The 22,244-nt window shown below is 36.7% G+C and overlaps 1 protein-coding gene across 2 annotated transcripts in view; it reads right to left on the reverse strand.

The window, feature by feature from the left end:
• Nucleotides 1-876: 876 nt before the first annotated feature.
• The window catches only part of RASGRP1 (RAS guanyl releasing protein 1), a 44,109-nt gene continuing 22,741 nt past the window's right edge, over nt 877-22,244 (reverse strand). For both annotated transcript variants that reach the window (XM_065064219.1, XM_065064221.1), the window contains exons 5-17: nt 21,069-21,200; nt 19,839-19,992; nt 16,426-16,599; nt 15,594-15,710; nt 14,038-14,313; nt 11,725-11,805; nt 10,957-11,061; nt 9,830-9,939; nt 9,010-9,154; nt 8,246-8,282; nt 7,592-7,738; nt 5,413-5,786; nt 877-3,989 (exon numbers count right to left, since the gene is read on the reverse strand). In XM_065064219.1, coding sequence (XP_064920291.1) covers nt 3,855-3,989; nt 5,413-5,786; nt 7,592-7,738; nt 8,246-8,282; nt 9,010-9,154; nt 9,830-9,939; nt 10,957-11,061; nt 11,725-11,805; nt 14,038-14,313; nt 15,594-15,710; nt 16,426-16,599; nt 19,839-19,992; nt 21,069-21,200 — 1,987 coding nt within the window. In that variant the 3' untranslated portion in view covers nt 877-3,854. The remainder of the gene's footprint in view (nt 3,990-5,412; nt 5,787-7,591; nt 7,739-8,245; nt 8,283-9,009; nt 9,155-9,829; nt 9,940-10,956; nt 11,062-11,724; nt 11,806-14,037; nt 14,314-15,593; nt 15,711-16,425; nt 16,600-19,838; nt 19,993-21,068; nt 21,201-22,244) is intronic.

Below are 22,244 nucleotides of genomic sequence, written 5' to 3' on the forward strand. Positions count from 1 at the left end.
ATTTTGACCAAAATGGAGAGGGCAGTAGATGACAATGTAGGAAAATTTCAACAGACAGGGCATGTCACAAATGTATCCCTATTACATTACCTGGGATTACTAAGGAATCTCAGTTAAATTTTATCGTAGTAAAAAAAATTACATAGGTCTGTATGATCAGTACTTTTGTCATTACACAAGCTAAGAAAATATCCTCCAATTACTTCTGAAGTTTTCTTGGGTTTTTTTGTTTGGTTTTTTTTTTTTTTCCTAATTTCTGTAATTACTAAGTAAAATACTATTTGTTTTGTATATGTACGACTGTAGGCCAGATTTGCCCATATAAATAGAAATCATGTTTTCAGTAGTTAGTGTGCACTCCTTGTTCTCCCTCAGGTGACTGAAGGTAACTGAATGAATATTCACTATGCCACATTGAAACATATTTGTGATAAGATACTTCGAGGTTTACTTCAAAGTAAAGAATAGCAAGTCTTGAGGGTGCTAGAGAGCTGCCTGTGTAAGAGCCAGCATCAGCAGACACTAATGACTAATGACTTGGCTGTTACACTGTGAAATATTTTCCGAATTAGCATTCTTAACAACAAAAGTGATAGATAGATTGGGCTAATGAAGAGTTGAGCTCTGTAATACTTGGAATAGCAAGTAGCAAACCAGTGTCTGTACTGTGTCGACCACTAAAATAGTGAAGAATAATCTGCAAATCCCAGGCTTCCTGCGTTTTCTCAGGCAACATGCCAAGGTCCACAGAGGTGACACTGGATCAGGGCCTCTGGTACTGGTTTAATCCTGCCCAAGTGTCTCAGATGATGGAGTCACAGAAGATTAATAGAGGTTGTTTAGCTTTCCTTGAGATACAAACTCGGAGGCATGAAGTGCAATTTTAATATTTTTTCTATTATAAATATTAACCCAAAATCTTACAATTTATATAAAGTCTTTACAATCTGTACAGTTTTTCAATCTTCTCCAACAACATTAAACCAAAATTTTTTTCAAGTTACCATAGAGATCAGTTACAACAAAATAAGATTGCTGCTGTACAAAAATGTATTTCCAAAATACATATATGAGCTACTCTACAGGCAGTTGTGTTTAATCTGAATATGAACAGTAGTCATGCCTTGTTAATTGTGACATTACTCAACCTATTTACTTGTATCTTTAAACAATCAGAATTCACACTTAAAAATTAAACAGTAATTGGGAGGGGTGGGGACACTTGTTTTTCCTTACTTCCTGTAGGTACAAGAAACATAGCTGAGCCCAGAGGAGTAAAGGTGAGTGCTTTTCATTTACAGTGGCCATGACAAGATAAATTCAAGATCAGTGTTTGCTAATATGACTTTAAACAGCACTTAGCAGTTTAATTGTATCTTTTTTCCTAGCATAAAGCAGCTCAAAGACTAATACAGATGTGTGTGATTTTTGTTCAGTAGCTTTGTCAGTTTTAGCACTATCCTTGTAGTCAGTTTCTGCTATGAGTCTTTCATGTGGCAAAAAGAAATCCCAAAAGAAGTAAGAAGGCACCGCAACCACTTAAAAAAAAAAACTGTAAGGGGCTTTGGGCAAACAGAGAACCTGAAGGTACTCCGAGAACTCTGAAATTCTCCAGGTACCAACTGCCTGTTTTGAAGCAGAAAGTTTGCAGCATACGCAAAGCACCACATACTTGTTCTGTAAGACATTCCTGCAAACAGATGCCTTGGAAGTAATTTGTTTGTAGGAACAAGCAGACAACACAGAGGGAATACTGTGAGCATTTAAGACTGTACAAATCCATGGTCATAACTCATTGTTGAGTATTAAGTACTCAAGCTAGTAACACAGTAGCCTTTGGGACAGCTCCTGATAGATAATTTTCTTCTTAAGTAGGAGTTTGTTCATGATCTCCACCCCCCCCAGCACAGACAGTATATGCATACACACAAATACTATTAGAATCCAGAGTTTAGACCACAAGCAAGCAATTGTCGTAGCTGCACAAGATGAGTCTTAGCCCTTCTTTCAGGGTATTTTCAAAATATGTGAAAACATATTCAGCTTTTATCTTGTTTATTTTAATTGTTGCAGAAACAGACTTTTATTTGCTAAATGCCTGTTAGAAATATGTTTTGCTGTAGTTCCCTGAAGAGAAGACAAAATCAAGAAACTTACAGAAAATGGGCAAAGCAAGTTTGCAGACATGATCTGAAAGCCATTGCAATTGCTTCATGGATCAAAGTGCAATTCCATGTTAATTATTTATAATTCGGGTTTAGTGTATGAGGAAAAAAAGCTGCGGTCTTCACCGCTGCTGATTTTTTGTCTATGCATTTCAGTTATTTACAGTAAGGTAACAGAAAATCTACTGCTATTACTATTTCCCTCTATTTGTTTTTACCAATACGTGGAGATGCAAGCACAATCCAAGTTCAGAACAACAATTCAGAATCACTAAACTGTCAAGTAATTTCAAATGGATTTTGTTTATAAATAAAGTATTCATATACTGGATAATGACTGTAAATTGTGGATGGAACATACATTTATACCATTGAACACAAAGCACACATACTAAATTTCAATTTATGTATAATGGACTTGTAACTTACAAGTTCTGAGGAGTATTAAGTGGACTTTGCAGATAAATATATCAAAGTTATAAGTTTCTGACTTTAAATGTGTGATGACAAATCCCTGTTTAATAAATGCAAGTTTTTTTACAACTATAAATGTACAGATTCTCTTAGAATGCAAATGCAATTTTTAAATGACAAGTAGATTTATCAGTAACTTGAAAGACTGTTTTGTTGTCTCTTAACAATAAGAACACCAAGTTACCTCCCCAGCACCTTTTTACTATACAAAATATACACACAGAAAAGCACACTCATCTTGACTCTTTACCTAAAGTGCATGTGAAATTTAGGAGAGAGAAAACTGAGAAAACCTGGTTAGAATCAGAAGATGTTAGGAGCTCTGGAATACAGTAACTGTTCCACTGGAATTACTCTACAGTTTCCCTCATAATATGGCTCTCAGGGTTCTGCTCAACAATGGCGTCCACTTGGATGTAGGAAAGAAATAATCAACCTTATCTCATGTCTACTGTATGTGGACAACAAGTTATACCTTAAGCCAAATAAGTGGTGCTAAGTGTTCAAAGCTGTGGCATGCAACACAAAAATGGAAACTATTCCATGTAAATTCTCCATAATCTTATCTATTTTACCTTAAGTAAGGGTTTGAGGAGCAGGACTTCCAAAGCTCTGAAAGAGTTTTCAAAAAAATGTCAGTTTATCTTAAGTCTAAGAATCAAATGTCATTAGCTTAACCATTTATTTTAATGTTCTTGTTAAAGTTAGGAAATAAGGATGACAGTTCACAATTTTAAATGGTTTCAGCCCCAATAAGAAGGAGCTGTTTCTCTTAATGGAATATTTCTACAGCTTTATCAAACACTTGTTTCTACAGACCTGAATTTGGGCCAAATCTGAGGTTACGCAATCTTGTGAATAGCTACTTTGTCGGAACACTTGCAGAGTAAGTGTGCTGTGGGCAGCCAAGTCACTGGAGAATCTACATGGTCTTCATCATGAACAGAAACTTCCGCAACAGTGTCGCTCCTTGCAAAAGCAAACCCAGAAGTTACTATTTTTACTGCACAGATAATGCTAAATTTCCTTAAAAAGTCAAAGGAATTGATTTACGCATTTTGGAGTGTATTTTTGATATGGAAATATGATGAGTAAAGAGAATATTCCTGTTTAACATCCTTCAGGCTCTCCCTCCAGTTCACTTGGTAAAGCAGCTTTGTCACAACCCCTCCTTCAGTCTTATATTCTTCCATAGGAGATTTCCTCTCTTCTCTGCTAGGAGCCGTCTCTGTGCTGTAGGTTGTTGACTATGTGGTTTCTTCTCTGGATTGTGAGAGATTCAATTGTTTTATGTGCCTGTTCCAGTTGGATCTTTAAACTTTCATTGTTTGCCTTAAGAATATTTCTTTCCTAAACAAACAAAAAACCCAAAACGCAGAGAATGATATTTTGAATTTGTTTCAGGACTGTCTGGTTGTATGTTTAGGTTAACTGGCATAAACCTAAGTTGATGTAACTCTTATCAGTGGAACAGAACCAGTAACTTATTTGAATGCTTCTATAGTCACTGGTCTGTCCTTTGTGTATACTCTAAAAACTTTCCAGCAGCTGGTATCAGACGCTCATGTCCACAACCTGTGTCTATCCACCCTCCACTGCTCCTCTCAGAAGAGCAGTAATCCAGGGGAAACAAGAACACAGCTCACATTTTAGTGCTTTACTAATGCAGAAATTGATGTACAGTAATCTAAGACATAAATTTGTAACATCAGTGGCTGTTCAGTAATTGAGGTCAGGACCTGCTGAGGGAGCAAGGACAAGTGTAAATGGTGGGACTCGCATGAATGGGACATTTTAAAGAACCAATTATTACAAGTACATCCACACTTCACATCTTTGTCTCTATTGAATGTACTGTTGACTGAAAAAGAAGTGGTCAGCACTGGACAATTCATGCTAATTGTCTTAATCTCTCTTAATAAACGAGTCATCTTTGAAAAAAGATGACCTCACTTTATCAACAGCAAAGGATACTTTGAAAGTTATACTGATCATTCAAAGATCAGGCTGTGGTCCCGTTGTTGGACTGTTTCCGTGTTGATCCATCTCAGAATAGTGACAGTAAGGAGTAAAGTATGAAAATAAGTCAGCCTTTGTTCCTCATAATGATATCTAGATCCATGCATCAGTCACATTGTTGATATTGTGATATTCTCTAATTGATCTGGAAAGATTTTGTTTCTACAAAACTGAATTTGGGCAAAATCTGAGGTGAAACAGTTTTATGAATAGCTACTTTGTCAGAACACTTGTGGTGAAAGGTGAGCCACAGCTGAGCTAATGCAGATGAAATCTAGCAAGAGGCATCATGTCCACAAAACACAATTTCTTGGTGACTTAAAGTTATCAAAAAAAGAAGGGATTTGCTGTCAGCTGAACAAAAGCAGAGCTCCCTGCCCTCACCAGCCCACATATTCTGTCACTTTGGAGAACAAAGGCCACCAAAAATCAGGAAGAAATTCAGGACTGTGTTACTCATTTTATGTCCTAAGCAACTGGATTATATTCACATCCTTGCCTGTCACTTTTAAGACTGACAGGGATCAATGTAATGACAACAAGGGTTTCAAAATCGATTCCCTAAGCTAGTACTAAAATTTCTGCTTGAAGTGAAGCACTGCTGGAGTTAAACTGGCTATGAATTTATGATGCTACTCATGGATTGTTCTGGAAATTAATTATATTGGAGTAAGGTGGCACCTTCCCACCTAGCCACTTCCCCACACCCTCCAACCAGTTGTGTAAAACAGAATTTGTTTCATCATATACATACCTGCTCGAGTTCCTGGTATGAGGATTTACAGCTGTGATGCTCCTCCTTAATTTTCTGACTGGAGTCCTTGTTTTCCCATTTAACATATGCCTTTTTGCGGCCTAGAAGCGGGCTTGGCCAATGGGATGTTGGAGCCGCCTGGAGATAAGGACTTTCTGTCGTCCTGTGTTCTTTCTTCTCTCTCTGCCTACGAGATACTTCACCAGCCAGCAGTACAAGATCAGTCTGTGTACCTGTATGAACCACAGCTGGTTTCAGTCTCACTGAGATTTTCTGAGCTGAGGAGCCCATGAGCATAATGGTTCGATCCTTGCTGTCTTCATTGTGTTCCACTACTTCTCCATTCGGAAATGTGAACGGTCCTTCTTCTTGAACTGCAGAATATATATGGGAAATTGAGTCAAGATCTTATCCCAGGAAAGGAGAAACAGGAAGCACAGTAATTAAACATGATTTTTTTAAAAAAACAACATTTATTCTTTATTGATTTTACATTCATTGCTCGCCAAAATGGGTGTCACTGGAAGTTTGCCAATGTTGTGTCTCTTCAAACAACTTTTTGTCCCATCTCAGTAACATAAATATGGATCAGTAAGAGGACAACAGGTGTATCATCAAGGTCAGCTAGAGAAAAATGTCTAGGTGGCTAAGAGGTTTTATACAGACCATTGATCTTAGTGATTGGGCCAGAAGATTAAACCTCGGTGTTAAAATAGTTCAGCTTTACTAAAACTTGCAGCTGCAAGATACACATTATCCACTTTATAAAGGAGAAACAACGACATTTTAAATTTTACACTGTTTTTGTATAGGTCATCCTAAAATACTTCTGCAGTTAAAAGTAAAAACTGAGGAGGGATTTGGGGAAAGCCACAAGGATAGAAGCAGTGGGCAAAATTTGTGATTAAAGGATTTTCAAAAGACCTGTTTCAGATAAAGTAGTTCTTCTCTTGTTGGGAAGAAAACAAAATGAGACTGTTCAAACACGAGGGGAAATAACAAAGTTCAGTAGCTGCTGCAGGCTCTGGAGAATTAAATGAGGATATGGATGAACGGATGAAGCTTACACCTTCAACCTACACCTAAATTCTCATTCTTCGACATGATGTAGCCTTGAGAGGTACCACATCCTGGTGTACCGGGTGATGATGGGGCAACACACTACAGTTCATTCTCTCTGTGTGACATCCCAGGAGGAGGTTACTATGCAGGGCTGCAGCCATTGCAGCTTCAATCACAGAGACGCACATGGTCAGTTAGCAAGAGAAACGGGCTGCATTGTCCTCCATGTAAATGCTAACAGGAAGCATAAGATGGAATCCAGCAATATAAATCTTAAACACGACACAGAAGATTGATATCAAAGTGGCAAGAAGGAGATTTGAAGAACATTAGATACAAGCAAAGAGCAGGAGGGAAACTCAAAGAAAGTGAGTACGGAAGAGTTGGAACATCAAAATGAAAAGAAAAATGAAACAGAAGTAGCCTGAGGCCTTATTGAAGGACAACACATTCCTTTGGAGGCCTACATGGTAATACACAATACGAAAAGTTTATATAGCTTGTTTGATATAAGGAGAAACAGAGAGGTCTAGATTTTTCATTTCTGATTAAATACAAGATGGACAAAGAGGAGTTGTAGATTCAGCTACTGAAGTGGGAAAAAATGAACACAATCAGTTCTTGGTTTTCCTAGCACACAGATACGTAAGTGAACTGACTTCATAAACTCCGCATTGAAATGTGAGTCAGAACTGTTAACAGTGCAGTAGTCACTTAATGTGACAAGAGCAGTAAAAACCTGCTTGTCACAAGGTAAGAGCAGTAGGAGAATCTGTCAGCCGTTCAGTTCATGGCATCTAGTTCTCATGAGAGTTTAGCAGAAGATTTACTAAGTTTTTGTGGAATTTGTGCACCACACATTGTGTAGTGTGACAAGAAATCTCCCTGAAAGGGAGTCCGCGCTGACTCAGACTAGAACAGGAATGCTGTTACTTGGTACAGGCTCACTTATGCTTGGTTCTAGTTTATATGTTGCTAACATGCTGCAGTTAATAAAAACCTAAAACAATGCCGTACAACACAGCTTAAATTAGATAGATAGATAGATAGATAGATAGATAGATAGATAGATAGATAGATAAAATCTTTTGGTCTTTTTAATGTGATCTTTTCTCACCTTGGAATTGCTCTTTGACTCCTACTGGGCAGAGGCTTGAAGCAAGAGCAGATGTTGGGCTGTTGTCTGCAACTGAAGTTTTGGGTCTTCCCTTGCACTCTATCACAACCAGGTCTTTGCATTGCTTGTGACAGTTCATTCCACAGTCTGTAAACAAAGCGGAGTGTGTGTGATTCCGTGGCTCTGTTGTAGCATCTAAGATCAGCTCTCACACTGTCTTGCCTGCCCCGGAAGCAAGAAAGTTTCTTTGGTGTTCTCTCCATACATTACCTGTTACAACATATATCTGGTAAACAGACCAACAACATCCCTTTGCTATATATGCCTAAGACTCCTTTTCATTATTAAAATACAAAATAGCAACATTCAGTTGCAACAGTGTTCTGACTGTAGGAGTCGCAGAGAAATAATGTATCTGTATGAGGAAGAAAACTCCAAAAAATACAGGTTGTGAATGTGCCATGCTGTTTTCACAGAGTGGTGGTGTTTGTTTCCAAACCCTCTGAATTCAGTCTGGAGCATCTGTCTGTCATACTATTCCTGACCCAGTATTTTCCTCCCTGAGAGGTCAGATTAGATAGGTCCATAGACACATTAATGGATCTCAGGATGATCTTTTTTTTGTCATTCGCCATCAATTATAGAGTACGTTACCTTTGCATCTGTATCCTTGTTTAATGACTCCCCATAGCTGAAATTCAAACAGAAAGTCTATGTATTAATATATTTCTCTGAACATTTGATACCTCCAGCTATAAAAATCCACTAGAAGTTCCACTCATTTCTGAGATCTGAGCACCTGCAGGATAACTTGTTTTTCTAATATTTTAATTGTAAGGTCAAAAAATGAACTATTTACCTCTTTAGCTTAAGGTAAACAGAATATTTAATGTGTGTTCCTCAGTCACAAACAAAATACCTTGAGCTACTCTCTAATGAATACATCAGCAGATCTGACAGCCACCAGAGAAGTTGTGGGGCTGGAACAGATGGAGAATTCTATCTCAGCACCCTTGTTTGATCCCAGCTAAACTAGGGATTGGTAGGACAGTCTGTTTTACTAAATCTTTCTGTGCCATAGGCAGGGGGCATCTCATGTCTGTATCAGACATGAGTTCTAAGAGCCCCATGGATTGGAAGGCCCTGGATTTGGAAGTCTAAGACTTCCTAAGACTGTGCCTAAGACTGTGTTTGGTGACACGACCGAATACCACAAGGCAGGAGCCATATTTAAACACATAATAATATTGCCAAGAGGGGTGTAAAGGGAACCTTAAATAGCTACACAGGCAGTAGGCTGCTGTTCTGCATACCTTTACTAGTGTTTTATATTTCTGTATATGACACATGGTGATTATGAGATAAAAAGGGCATTATTCCAAACAATGTTATCATAATTTACTAAAAAGTATGCTTACAAATCCAGCACAGTTGTCGCAGAAAGTAGGCCTTAGGTAGGTAGTCTCTTGAAAGCTGTGAGCAAAGCCAAGTCCTAATTTAGAATAGATTGAGCTAGCCCTCATAAAGTAAGCTGTTATTTCATCCCTGCTAATCAGACCTTCCCTGAAAATGAACAAGAAAAGTTGTTTGTGAGACATATATTTTCGTAAAAGCATAAGGAGAATTAAACGTATCTTTCTTCACAATTCATAATTACAATAGTTTAATGGGTCAAAAACTACAGTGATCTGAGTAATCTTGTCAACTGCTCCCAAAACCTACAGTAGTTTATCTACACATTTAAAATGCAGCCTGTCAGGATAAATAAAATACCTGCATATGTGATGCAACCTCAAAACTACTTCATAGAAAACATCTGAATAATCACTATTGTATTTCTCCACGCTTTAATATGTTAAGAAAAATGTTGCTAATTTGACCAAAATATATAATTGCCATTTCTCTATTTTTGAGGGACAGCTTCATCTTAGGAAAGTTCTTTAGTAGTATATACTGAATATCATACAAAAACTATTTATTTTTCTATTATCTCTATTTCTTTTTCTATTATCTGTTCTTCCTCCTACGTCAGCTTGGTTACCACTGTTGTAAGCTCATGAAGATGTTATTCACAACATGTTTAGAAGATGCTTTTGTCAGTTACGTCTTCACTTTTTTTTTGTGGCTGAAGAGGATAATTTTACCACCCTAATGATAGAAGTAAAATTTAAAAACAAAACCCCCAAACCCCTCCCAAAACAGATGCTACAAAGTTGATAAGCAGGACTAGGTACTCACCAGTCCTTAGCCATTACACAAAATGAGAATGGAAAACTGGCAGCTATCTTTTCAAATTCTTCCTGGGAAATGTATCCATCCTGATCATGGTCATAATTTTTGAAGACAGACTGTGCAAGATAATAGTAGAACAGTTTATAATGAATTACCATTTTAGAGAGTCTCCACAATATTTATGGATTTCCTCTCCCACTTTCACCCAGTATCAAATAGTGCAACAGTCTAGCTGCTTTTTTTTTTTTTTGCTTGAGACTAAAGCAGCATTGTCATTTCTTGATTTGTAGCAAAATATACATAGGTCAACATAAGCTGGACTAATTTCTTCACTACACAATGACAGCTCTTTTTCAGTTTTGCTTTAAGATCATTAGGTCCAGGCCTACACATATGACTTGCACTAATGCTCTCCATTAGTGCTCTCAGTGATCACCTCTGCAGCCAAATCAGCGTAGCTGCCTAGCTTATTTCATCAGGTCAGTATTATTTGAAAAGTAGTTGTATGGCAGAACTGTCATGCAGGCACCTATTTCCACTTATGGAACAATATTATTGTTTATCTCTGGCCCTCAGGCAAGGGTCACACCTACAATACATTCCAAAACAGCATGTGTCAAAGGATACCTATCAATATTAGAAGTGTTGAAGAAGGAAAAGAGATGAAGCAGGCATGCAAAGACAAACTCTTTACCTCTCTCTCTCTCTCTGTCAGCTTTGCAATCAATCACATGAGATACTTGATGGGTGACCCAAAATAGAGAGAAAAAGCAATAGCTGCTAGTAACAAAGGCATTGAGAGGCCAACTTTCAGACTCCATCAGTAACATGATGGAGTCCCTTGTAGAAATGGACTCCCTGGCTTCTTGAAAGAATGACTCTGGAAGTATTAAGACACAAACCAGGATTCACACTCCCTGTTGGCTCTTTAGCTGTTTAAGGAATTTCCTTCCATGCCTCAGGGGCCACTGCTGCTATTTACAGTGACGCAGAAACGTCTGAGGGCAGAATTGCTTACATACTCAGCACAGCTTTGAACATGTCCAGTATTTTTTCCCTTCTTTGTATCTTCTCATACCTAGAGATTAAGGCTGCAACTGATACGTAAGGTAAAATGGGCCAACCATACTTACGTCTACCATCCTCTGAACATGTTTGCTGACAGTTTTTGGATCAGGTTTTGGGGCTACTCCTGAGGCCCAGTCTGCAACTACTGGTGGTCTGGAAGGTGTCAAAGGCTAGAATAAATTGAATGGAACCTCATTAGTACCATATGGAAAGATATTCAATATTATACTTTCATTTGTGACAATGGACTACGTGATACAGGACTGCAGAATTGGTCTGTGGACCCAGCATCATACTTCTGATAATTACTTCAGAGGAAGCTCTTCCCTGAACTGTCCAAAATAGTGGTCATTCCTTAAATGCTTACAGTTCACTGGCAGCCCTGTAAATTCACCATCTTCTCCATATTTATAAAACAGGAACAAAACTACAATATAACACTTATGGGTTTTATCATTTGAATCACGTAAGAATTCTTCATTTAAAAGAACTAGTATCAATTGCCAAGACTGAGTCTGATGTCATGTCTCTAAACAAGTAACTTCATTTGTGTTTGTGTTCATATTGTAAAACCTGATATGCCGTCAACTCTCCCATGTCCTCTAGCTTAGGCTATATCATCAACCAAAGAAATGCTCCAACAGATTTTGCTCAGCCTATAAAGCTAAAATTTTTTAAATTTAGCAGAAAATAAGAAGAGGGAAAGGAACGGGAGAGGGAGAAGAAGAAAGAAGAGGGAAAGGGGAAAGGGGAAAGGAAATCGAATGCAATAGATAATAGTTATGTTACTCATTAAAAAAATCTTTTTGTTAAGAATCTGGAAAGGCCCTTACGGCAGCTCGGTGACTTCGTGGCTCTCGTGCATACGAAAGCTCATAAATTTCATCTTCTGTGTAGTAAAGATCAAGGGACAGCTGAAAACAAACACAACATTAGTTTAATCATAAAACAGTCACTGCTACTTGATAAACTTGTTCCTGGCATGCATTGGTATTTTTTGATGGATTAATTCTTCATTTAGGTTGCACCTAGAAAAAATGCACATGAGCTGTGCAGGTGTTGACAGTGATTTGAAATGGGTACCTTTCTAAATTCCAGACAGTTATTGCCATTATCTGGAAATCTGTAACATTACACAGCTACAGTCATTAGCACAGCAAGTGACTGTAGGCATGATTAGCAGCCAGTTAATAAATAACCTTAAAAAATCCTCTTACTCCCATGATATTCAAGTGGTCCATCGTTTAACTAAACAGAAAAGCATCGTTCCAGTGAAACTGTCCATCAATTCAAATTCTCAGGAAACTCTTGTTTTAAATATACCATAAATATCCAATCCAGCTGAGACCATGTTGAAATAAGAACTATATGCTGAGGATAAAAGATAGACTTGCATATATTTAGTGAGAACCTTTAACTGTTAGCAGCAGTTATGTAAAATGAGAAACATTACACCTGGGTAAAAAAGGAATTTGAAAAAACTATCAAATGTATACCTTTGCTTTTGCATGTGTCCTGGAAAGTTGTATAGCAAATATTTTATTGACTGGAAACAAATTTCAAGCTAAGATTGAAGACTGGTAACATGACACTTTTTGAGTATTTACATTAAAATATTCATACTAGACACATGACTGAATAGAAAAGCCAGATGTAAATCTATTACAAGCCTTAATCTATGGCAAGTCCAAAGAAAATACAAACTTTTTACAGGGAGTCAAGATCATAGCAGTCAGGTATATAAACTAAGAAACCAAAATATGCTATTTTATCCAATCTAAAACCTTACTCAAATTGCAGATATGCAAAAATTTGCTTGTGAACAACTACAAGAATTACTGTTGTAGTCATAATAGTGAATAATTCTTCTTGGGGAAGTCTTAAAGTAGTTTCTGACACTCAAAAAACAGAAGTCCAAATGTTACACTATTCTATGTATTATTGACTTATGTATGTAATTACTAATATGTCTTCAAACGGATTTGCCTGGTAATGGGAAAGTACATGACTGAAGGAAACAGGAGAAGGAGAAAGACTGCTGGAAAAATCAGGGAATAAACAGGAACATTATGTACCCTGGAATATTAGCAGATTAGAACCTCCTGCTTTGAAATGTAGTTAATTTATGTCCTGTCTTATATAGCTGCATGAAATTGTGGCCAAAGTTCTACATATTTGTAATAGCCATTTTTATAAAACATTATTTTTAAAAAGGGAAGGGACTTAGAATAATTTGAGGCAAAATATCTAAAACATTTAGCAGGAAGAAATTCACCACTTTGTGTAGCTCTATATCAGGCCCCGGGCATATGTGATTAATTTCACATGAGTGCTCCCAGAGAACAAAGAACCTCAAACACACAAGCATTTTTTATTATATCTATTAGCTTTTTGTTGAAACAGAGCTTGTAACCAGACAATGGAAGGAGCCTATAAAATTCTTTCAAGCTAAGGTACTTGTTAAAGGCAAACAAAACTGAGAAACAAGAAAGGTAGATCTACTACTTTATAAAAGGTAGTATTTTAACTTAATAGATGCTGAAGCTATTGTTGTGACATACATTCTAGGTAGTATCAATTTTTTAGTAACATGGCACTAACTAGATATGACTGGAAGCCATACAACAACTATATTTGACTAATATTTATGTTGGACAGATTTTTAGTAGCAGAAAAAACTTGTCGCGAAATGTGGCATGGTTAACCCTACACATCTCAAGAGACTGAATTTCTATGTGAAAGTTTGTGTGTTCAACACAAGGAAGCTTTGTATGCAATCTTCTGCCTCCGAGGTGGATCTAAGGAAGCTTTCCACCTTTCTCCCTATTTAGGCTTAATCAGCAGAGGATTCAGAGTGCTTCCTTAGCGAAAGTACAGAGGGAACACACAATAAACAGAAATAAACATTTCCTTCCTTTATAGAAATAATTGGAAGCATGCTGTTGAACTGGCACTTCTACCCTTGCTGCCAGATGAATCAATATCACCAACTTTTTCTCTTCTTCTATGATTCTATGTGCATTCCCTTAAGGAAAACAAACACAGTATTATGTATTTATTATTAATGGAATTCTCTAGTTAGTTGTTTGAGAGGTATATGAAATTATTTTAAAAACTGAAGTATTTATCTCATCCACCAGACTTACTGTAAGCAAATGAACAAGGTCCATATTAGCCTCCAGGGGAAGTGGCATTTCCTGGAGTTGTATCAGCTCATTTATGTGGTTATACAGAGAGTATAGTTTGTATATGTTAATTTTCTTGTCCTCTAAGTAGTCTGGCATGCCTGCATAAAGTGATATCAAGTCTTTCAGGTGGACCCCAAGGATTGGAATCTTAAAGTTAGTGCACTCGTTATAGGCCCGTCGGTAACTGTCATAATTTCTGTAAGATGAAAGCAGTTCCGTCATTTCATTAAACACCTAAAAATAAAACACAAAAAAAATCAAAATCGGTTATGTTTTTGTTCTGGTCATACAGCATAAGCATTTCTCATGTTACTATTAAGAGGTTTACTCTCAATGACTCTTGAAATGGATTTTAAAATTTTAGACTTCAAATAAAATCTAGGTACTCACCTCACCTAATTTAACTATCAATAATAATTTTGCTTGTGGAAGTTGCTGTCTAATCCTTGATTTAAACCTTCACAAACTGTTAGTTGTAGTTAAACGTTAAAGTGTGTTCTGAAGTCACTAATTACCAGCCTTTATTTACCTGCTTTCTATTAGTGCTTGTATAAAATTTCTTGATGCAAAACATTATTCAATTGATGGACACATATGCAGTCCACTCCTCATAATGACAAAATTTGTAAAAAAAACACGCTTCAAGAATGAGCTTGCTAACTGGTTTTATAGATCTTGAGAGCTGCAACCATCATGAGTGGGAGGTCATACTTGTGGTATCTACTGCAGGTATGCACAGATCATTCAAGCTGATCATATTGTGATCAAGATAGGTTCATTAGCTACGTACAGGAAATCTTTCAGGCTCAAACACAATAAAACAATAAAACATATTAGTCTCTTAAGAAGTGTCTTCAGACGCCACTTCATTGCTAAAAATACACTTTCCTTCACAGTTTTAGTAGCTGGAATCTCAGCAAAAAAATAGATCCATCTGTATTTCACAAGAATTATGACTGATTCCTAACATTCCACTGTATTATAATATGAGTGTATCAGGACTAGGTTTGTTCAAGTCTGAAATAGATAAAATCTGTCATAGGGAAATATCAGATGGACAAAACCAAACCAGTCTTTTCAGTTTTAACTCAAAGTCCAGAGCTCTGTTCTAGCATTTCATAGATTCAGGATGGTCAGTGTTGCTATGGATGACAATTGTTTTGTTCTCAAATGTTCTAGGATCCAATTCTCCACTTTCACATTCGAATGCTATTCTGTACTACCGCATACAAATAAAAATGCAGCTTCTTGTCACATCTGATTATTGAAGAGAAACTTTATACAAATCTTGAAAAAAGATGGGGGTGGACATGTGGGAGTAACTGGTGCCATAGAGATGAAATGACAAAGAAACACCCTCCAAAACGAAAGGAAGTCTTCCTTTTACATTTTTTTTTTTTTCCTGTCTTTCCCTCCATCTTATCCAATGAAGTAAGGTTGGTTTTCGTATGTGCAATGACAAAAAGAAAGCTAAAGGTTACCTTACTTGTAAAACTTAGAGCAGGAATACCAACCTTAATTACATCATGAGGAATGCATGAGCTTGTTTCCTTGAGTCTGGAAATGGAACTGTGACAGAGACCTCCTATCACTGCCATCAATGTATTGAAATTCTGCAGCTGGTGGAGCTTCTGTGTTGACATACAAAAGATTAGTATTTATTATCTACAGGCTCACGTTGTTCAATATGCACATCCAAATTCTACATTTCCTCTATTGTCTCCTTCTAAAGTCTTAAAAGTTTCGTGCCACTATCCCTTTGACTTCATTCATTTTGGTACCCAGTTGTGATTTTACTGGATGTAACATGTGTTTATTCCACTGTCATTAAATCAGATATTAATTCTGCAGATACAGTAAGTCTTCAAAGTACTTCCTCAGTACTTTTGCTTCTTCCCACAGTCTACCACAACTAGGAAACACTGCCTATTATCTTGGTTATGACTGCAGTTGAATTAGCATACAAAGAATAACAATAGGACCAGTAGACTCTGCTGCTATCCAATGAGGCATATCTGGTAGAAGTGCTTCTAATTACAGCCAAAGGCATGATAGTATTTCACGCTCTGGAAAGATTTGCGGATTCACAGCTTGGAATTGCATGAGCTGATTCAAAAGCGAGTCTAATTTTTCAGTGAAAACAATTTCTTCAGAATGGATATGAGAAAGTCACAGTGCCATGATGCTGCAATATTTGAATGCTTGGTATGAAACTACCGCATACACAAATATACATGTTGTATGTATGAAGCAGCTGACCCTACAGTAGTAGCGTGGGAAGAGCAACTAAAGAGCTATATTGGAGAAAGACAAAATAAACAAAACACATGGCAAAAGTTAACTGACCTGTGCAACATGAATGAACTTGATGAACACTTCAGCCCGAAGCTGTGGTGTCGGTCTGCTGAGAACCATTAGCTGCACCCACTGAGACACACCATTGCAAAGGGCAATTGATCTTTCCATGGTTGGATTCTCCTTCACACAACTATTCACAATGTAGTTCTGATAATCTGAGAACTTAAAAAAACAAACAAAAATGTAAATGAAAACTCATCTACAGTTTCTTAGACCTCAGGTTCTGTGTGCAGATATGGGTTTGCTTTTCAAATGAGACATACAAGATATATTTTACATCTCAAATATCCATACAACTGAAATCTCAACTTTGAGAAAGTTTTGTTCAGTTCAAAGCAGAAAGCTTCAACTAGTTGAATTAGCTGAAAACATCTTTTCACCATAATTTGTGTCATTACCATTTGCATCATGTATATCTCAGGAGCCTTGACTCTTATAAACCTTCAGATGAGTAGAACTGGGGCTTTCCTCCCAGCCTCAGTGGCTCCATAAATTAATTTAATCTAGGCTTCTACAGGGAAGGGTAAACTGAATTTAACGAGTAATCTAGTAACTCCGTGATAGTTTAAGGAAGTTTAAGAAAGTTATGTGTTCAGTTTATGCAGCTAGGGCAGACTTCTGAATTAAGATACACTAATAGAGAAAGCAAGTTCAACAAGATTAATATAAAGCTAAGACCATTAAGAATGAGGGCTACAGATTCCATAATATTTTTAATACAGTTTGTGAGATTCTTTTACTTAACCAAAGCAACATAAAATTGTTCGGCAGACGCCTTATGGGACAAATAGATTTTTTAAAGCCATTCTACCCATCAAGATCAAGGAGAAACAATCATTTGTTTTTGTTAATGCAATGTTCATCCATTCTCTTGATTTATCCATTAACAAGAACATACAAGAATTCAAATAATCAGAAAAGGTGACATGGGATTTATATACCCAATCTTTACTGTGACTAGTAACACTAACATCTTACCAAAACCATCCATAGCTGTAATAGACACGTATTCCTCTCTTAAGGCCACAGGAATAGGCTAAATGGCATTAATCCTTAAGAAAAGGTCATAAATTGTTGGGCTGCTATTTGTCTCTTGCTCTCCCTCTCTCACTTTCTCTCCACTTTTAAACTTTTTTCCATGCATTTAATTAGAATTATTAACATTTTAAAAAGCAGATATGACAGCAGACATCTCTGGATTTGTCCTCTTACTAAATTAAAAATGGAAGAAACATTAACAGTAATAGGTAGAGCTGTCTCTGAGATTACATAGTACTTACAACTATTGTTTGAATTTTGAACCTCAGCCAGATTTGGCTGGATCTTGAAATTTAAGCAACTACTCTATGCAGATAGGTAATTTTTCAATATCTGACTACATAATTATGGACTTCATAGCAGTTTCAGTACAATTATGAATCAGTTTGATTAGTTTGTATTTTGTTCTCAGCAGCTCTCTCCTTCAGAAAAGATTGTTTTTTAATGCTGAACAAATTCATGTCTAACATACTACTTAAAGTTGCAAAATAATTTGGGTGCAACAATTTATTAATGAGGTCAGCTGGAACAAGATTGTTAGTGGCAAATATGGTAAAGAAGTCCAGGTACTGAAATAATGGAAGAGCCTGGTATTGCAGTGGCTAACTTGTGAACCTCCAGAGGAAAGCAGAATCCAGTGTAGCCTCCCTGTATTTTATAACTACTAATTAAAATGGTTTCCAAACCCCAGCATACCTGCAGTCATTACGCTGTGAACAGCACTCCCTGCATTTTTCTTTGCTGTAAGATACATGGTGTCTCATGGAAGATTTTGCCATGTGCTGTATATGTTCAGGGGTCAAATACTCCTTTCTGACTTCCAAATGACTGAATCTATGTATAGTTAGTGACTGATAACACAGCAGGTCATTTGCAGTCTTCCTCCCAATATTTGCTGCCATGTTAGAATAATAAAAGGATTCTGTGGCTTAGCATATCATGCACACATTCTGCAAAGACTTAATGAATATAGGTATTTCTTAATTACACATTATTTTTTGATCTGAGGTCTCAGTAAACTCAATTTATACCAAAACATATGCAGGGACCCTGCATATAAAATGTATACAAGTATGTAACTGTTGGAACTCTATGACACATTTGACACTCTGACTGCAATCACACTTGTTATGCTCATTAATCATTAATTACTTGATGTTTGCACAGAGCTTGAAAATGTTAAGAGTAATATAAGCTTTGTATATTATTACTACCTACAGGCAGAAATCTGTGCATGACTTTGGTTCTATGGATTTTTGAATTTAACACAAAACATGAAGATTCACATACTGTCAGTTCAAAATAAAGTACATTACCACACGACTGTGAAATTTTTCACAACCTAATGAGAGCCCTTTTCCTTGTAAGACTTCATATTTAAATTATAGCGTTAAAAACAAAACAAAACCAACAAACAAACAAAAAAATCCCACTAAATAACCAAATCAAACAACCAAACCAATCAACCAAACAAAAAAAGCCACTTGACTTTCACTGGTGTCATCACACTGACTTTGCAACCATCTTAGATTTTGGTCCCTAATGTTCACTTTTCCAGGTGTGAACTGTATCACGTTTCAATAGAAGTAATGTTATGGCATATAAGGATGGAAGTGAAGCCAAGGTGCATAGGATAGTTAGTATCTTATCAGTTACCAACATAGCTGAGAAAACAAATCAAATGAAAGAAACCATAAATTAGGTAGGTCCTTAAGAATTGTTTGTGTACTTGCAAGCTTGTCTAATAAAATATTTTAACCCATCCTTACATTAAAAAATGCCATTTCCTCAACTGCTTTCTTATCCTTAGTCTTCATTTTGTTATGCACAATCAAAAATGGCAAGCAGAGTGCAGTGGACACCTTCTAGACAGACAGTCCATTAGTCAGCGTGCAAGAATGCTGCACAGTTTCCTACAGCCACAGAAGATGGGCATTCCCAGAGAATATTCCAAGTTTCCTTCATCCCATTTCAGCCTAATTACTGATTTCAACTAAAGGAGCCTGCTTGTTCCTGTGCCAAATGACACCACTTGTTTTAACACAAAGAAATTATTTGGAAGAAGGTCAAATGTTTTACTCCTCTTCTTTCCAATTGACCTTGCCCCAACTCTGTTCCACAGTTGTGTGAAAGATTCACTCTCCCTCTCTCAAATGACTGCAGCAGATGGGTATGTACTCCAAATAAATAACACTGGCCACCTTCAACACTAGTATGACAAAGAATCTGGACACAGACTCCACTTCTCCAACAGCTTGCACTGCAGGGTTAATATTGTAATACGACCCCTCTCCCATGTTCTCTACATCCTTCCCATCTTTGTTTAAAATAAATAAATACATAAGTAAATAAAAATAACTTACTGATATTCTTCTGAAAGACTTAAATTCAAGATAGGTAAGGTGGTCTGACAGCTCCTCTGGCTCAAGGTGGTCAAAAAGAAGCGAGACTTTCCGTTTCTTACTGGTGTTGGCCTTTACACGCTGTGTCAGCTTTCTAGACCAATCCCTAGAATTTCTTTTAGACAAATTTCAAAACAGAATTACCCTGAGTTATTTTCTGAAGAGCAAACTTTTCCTCTCTCCCTAATACAAAAGTGACATTGCTTTCAAGCCTTACTGTAATAAAAAATTAATTATTTGATTTCTAAACAGCAAGCTCTTTTCATGCATTAGAGGGTATATGACAAAACATTATTATTAGTCTTTATTATATTGATGTAGCAGATAAGTACAACACAACTACCTTACTAAACAGCATATATTGCACTTTCAGAACTGCTGTCTGTAACTTTGTCTTCATTGAACACACCCAGTGCTCCTCCATTTAATAACCCATATAGATTTCCTTGAGCAGCCTCTGAGTATGAACTATTTGCCCATGGAGCAATGAAATTTCATTGGATTTAAAAAACTAGATATCCACTTTCATAACCAGATATAAAATGTATGCCAAATTCTGCTCCGCTTTTGCCTGTGCATTTCCAACCAAAGTGACACTGTTATGCAATTCCATAGAACTCCCTTATTCTCATCTAATAAGGAAGGTTCTCCTCCCAAGAAAGAGCTATGTGATGTATAGCTCTTGGATTTATTCTTGATAGGACAAGTAATTTTGTAACTAAAATCACATAAAATAGTATAGAGTTTGACATTGTAATAAACTATATCTTCTGACTTACCTTTGGTGTTAAAAATATCAACAACATTTTTTAACCTCATCTGTTACCCAGTCAAAATGTATTCTCCTTTCTCATTGACTTCAAGTGATCTTTCAAAATCATTAGGCCTCTACAAATTTTCTAAGTTCCTTGGATAGAGTGAAATTTATCTAGCATAGAGTATCAACACAAAGTCTACATAGCTGTTAAATTCAACCTAAGCCATTCTTGAAAGTCATTCTGTTCCTCTATGTAACATACATTTCATCTATGATAATGTATAAACTCTTCTAAGGATAGATAACATATGCCTTATTAAAATTAACCCACTATAGAACTATTATCCTACTATACTGGAAAGACACAATATTTGAATAAGGGAAATTCAGAGCAAAAGTTTGTTTTCTGAGCATATTGAGACTTTGGCACTCACATTTGAGTTGTGTCAATTAGACGACAGTGTAACTCCTCACCATTAGCTTTAACCAGTTCTTGAAATTCCTCCATAGTTGTGGATAGTTTAGAGTCCATTTTGAACATAACCCAGAATTCTGTGATCCAGTACCTATTGCACATTGAAAACACAGAAATACAGAAATAAAGGTTTTGCTCTAATATCAGTAAGGCTGAAATTTACGCAGTTGCTCCTGTTTCTGAGTTGTATTTCTTCTTGATCAACTTCGGGGGAGAAATCTTGTTTTTAGATTCTTTTGCTAATTACTTTGATTTTATCAAAAATAAAAACTTCAAGAATAAAAATTAATTAGAAACCACCTGGCTTAATGCTGTATAGAACTACATTACATATATATTTGAAATAAATTCAATATTAACATTTCTAGTTTCACATTAGATCTAGATAATACGCATGCTGATTTTTCCTCATGAACTTCTAGGTAATTTTATATATTCCTTTAAAACCTGAAATAATTTGGTCTGGGCATCCAAAAACTGCATTATGCTAGTCAAAATTTTATCTCTTAATTGTAGAAAAAAACACTAATTAAATATATTTAAGAATTTACAGGTAATTCAGTCTCACATGCACAAAAATATTTTCATAGAACTACACATTTTTAGGTTGGACATTCAAATTGTTTCAGTCATATATTTTATATTTCAATTCCTATGTTTTACCCATCGTGGCAGATTGACCCTGGCTAGCAACTAAGTACCCACCCAAGGTGCTTGCTCACTGCTCCCCTCCCACAGCAGAATGGAGGAGAGAACAGGAAGGGCAAAAGTGAGAAGAATGTGTGGGTTGAGATAAAGACAGTTTAATAACTGAATGAAAGAAAAAAGCCAACCAATCAACCAACAAAGTGATGCAAAGGCAAGCACTCACCATCTCCTCCCACAAGATGGCCAGCCAGTATCCAAGCAACAGCTGCTTTGGGATGAATACCACCCCAAGTTATTCCTGAGCATGATGGTGTACGGCACAGAACACCCCTTTGGTCAATTCAGATCAGCTGTCCCACCTGTGTCCCCTCCCAACCTCAAGCTCACCCCCAGCCTACACTCTGGTGAGGCAGAGTGAGAAACAGAAAGTCTTGACAATCACTGTCCAGCAACAGCTAAAACATTGCTGTGTTTTACTGACTGATGC

This window comes from Columba livia, chromosome 5 (genome assembly GCF_036013475.1).
Source record: "Columba livia isolate bColLiv1 breed racing homer chromosome 5, bColLiv1.pat.W.v2, whole genome shotgun sequence".
Lineage (NCBI taxonomy): Eukaryota > Metazoa > Chordata > Aves > Columbiformes > Columbidae > Columba > Columba livia.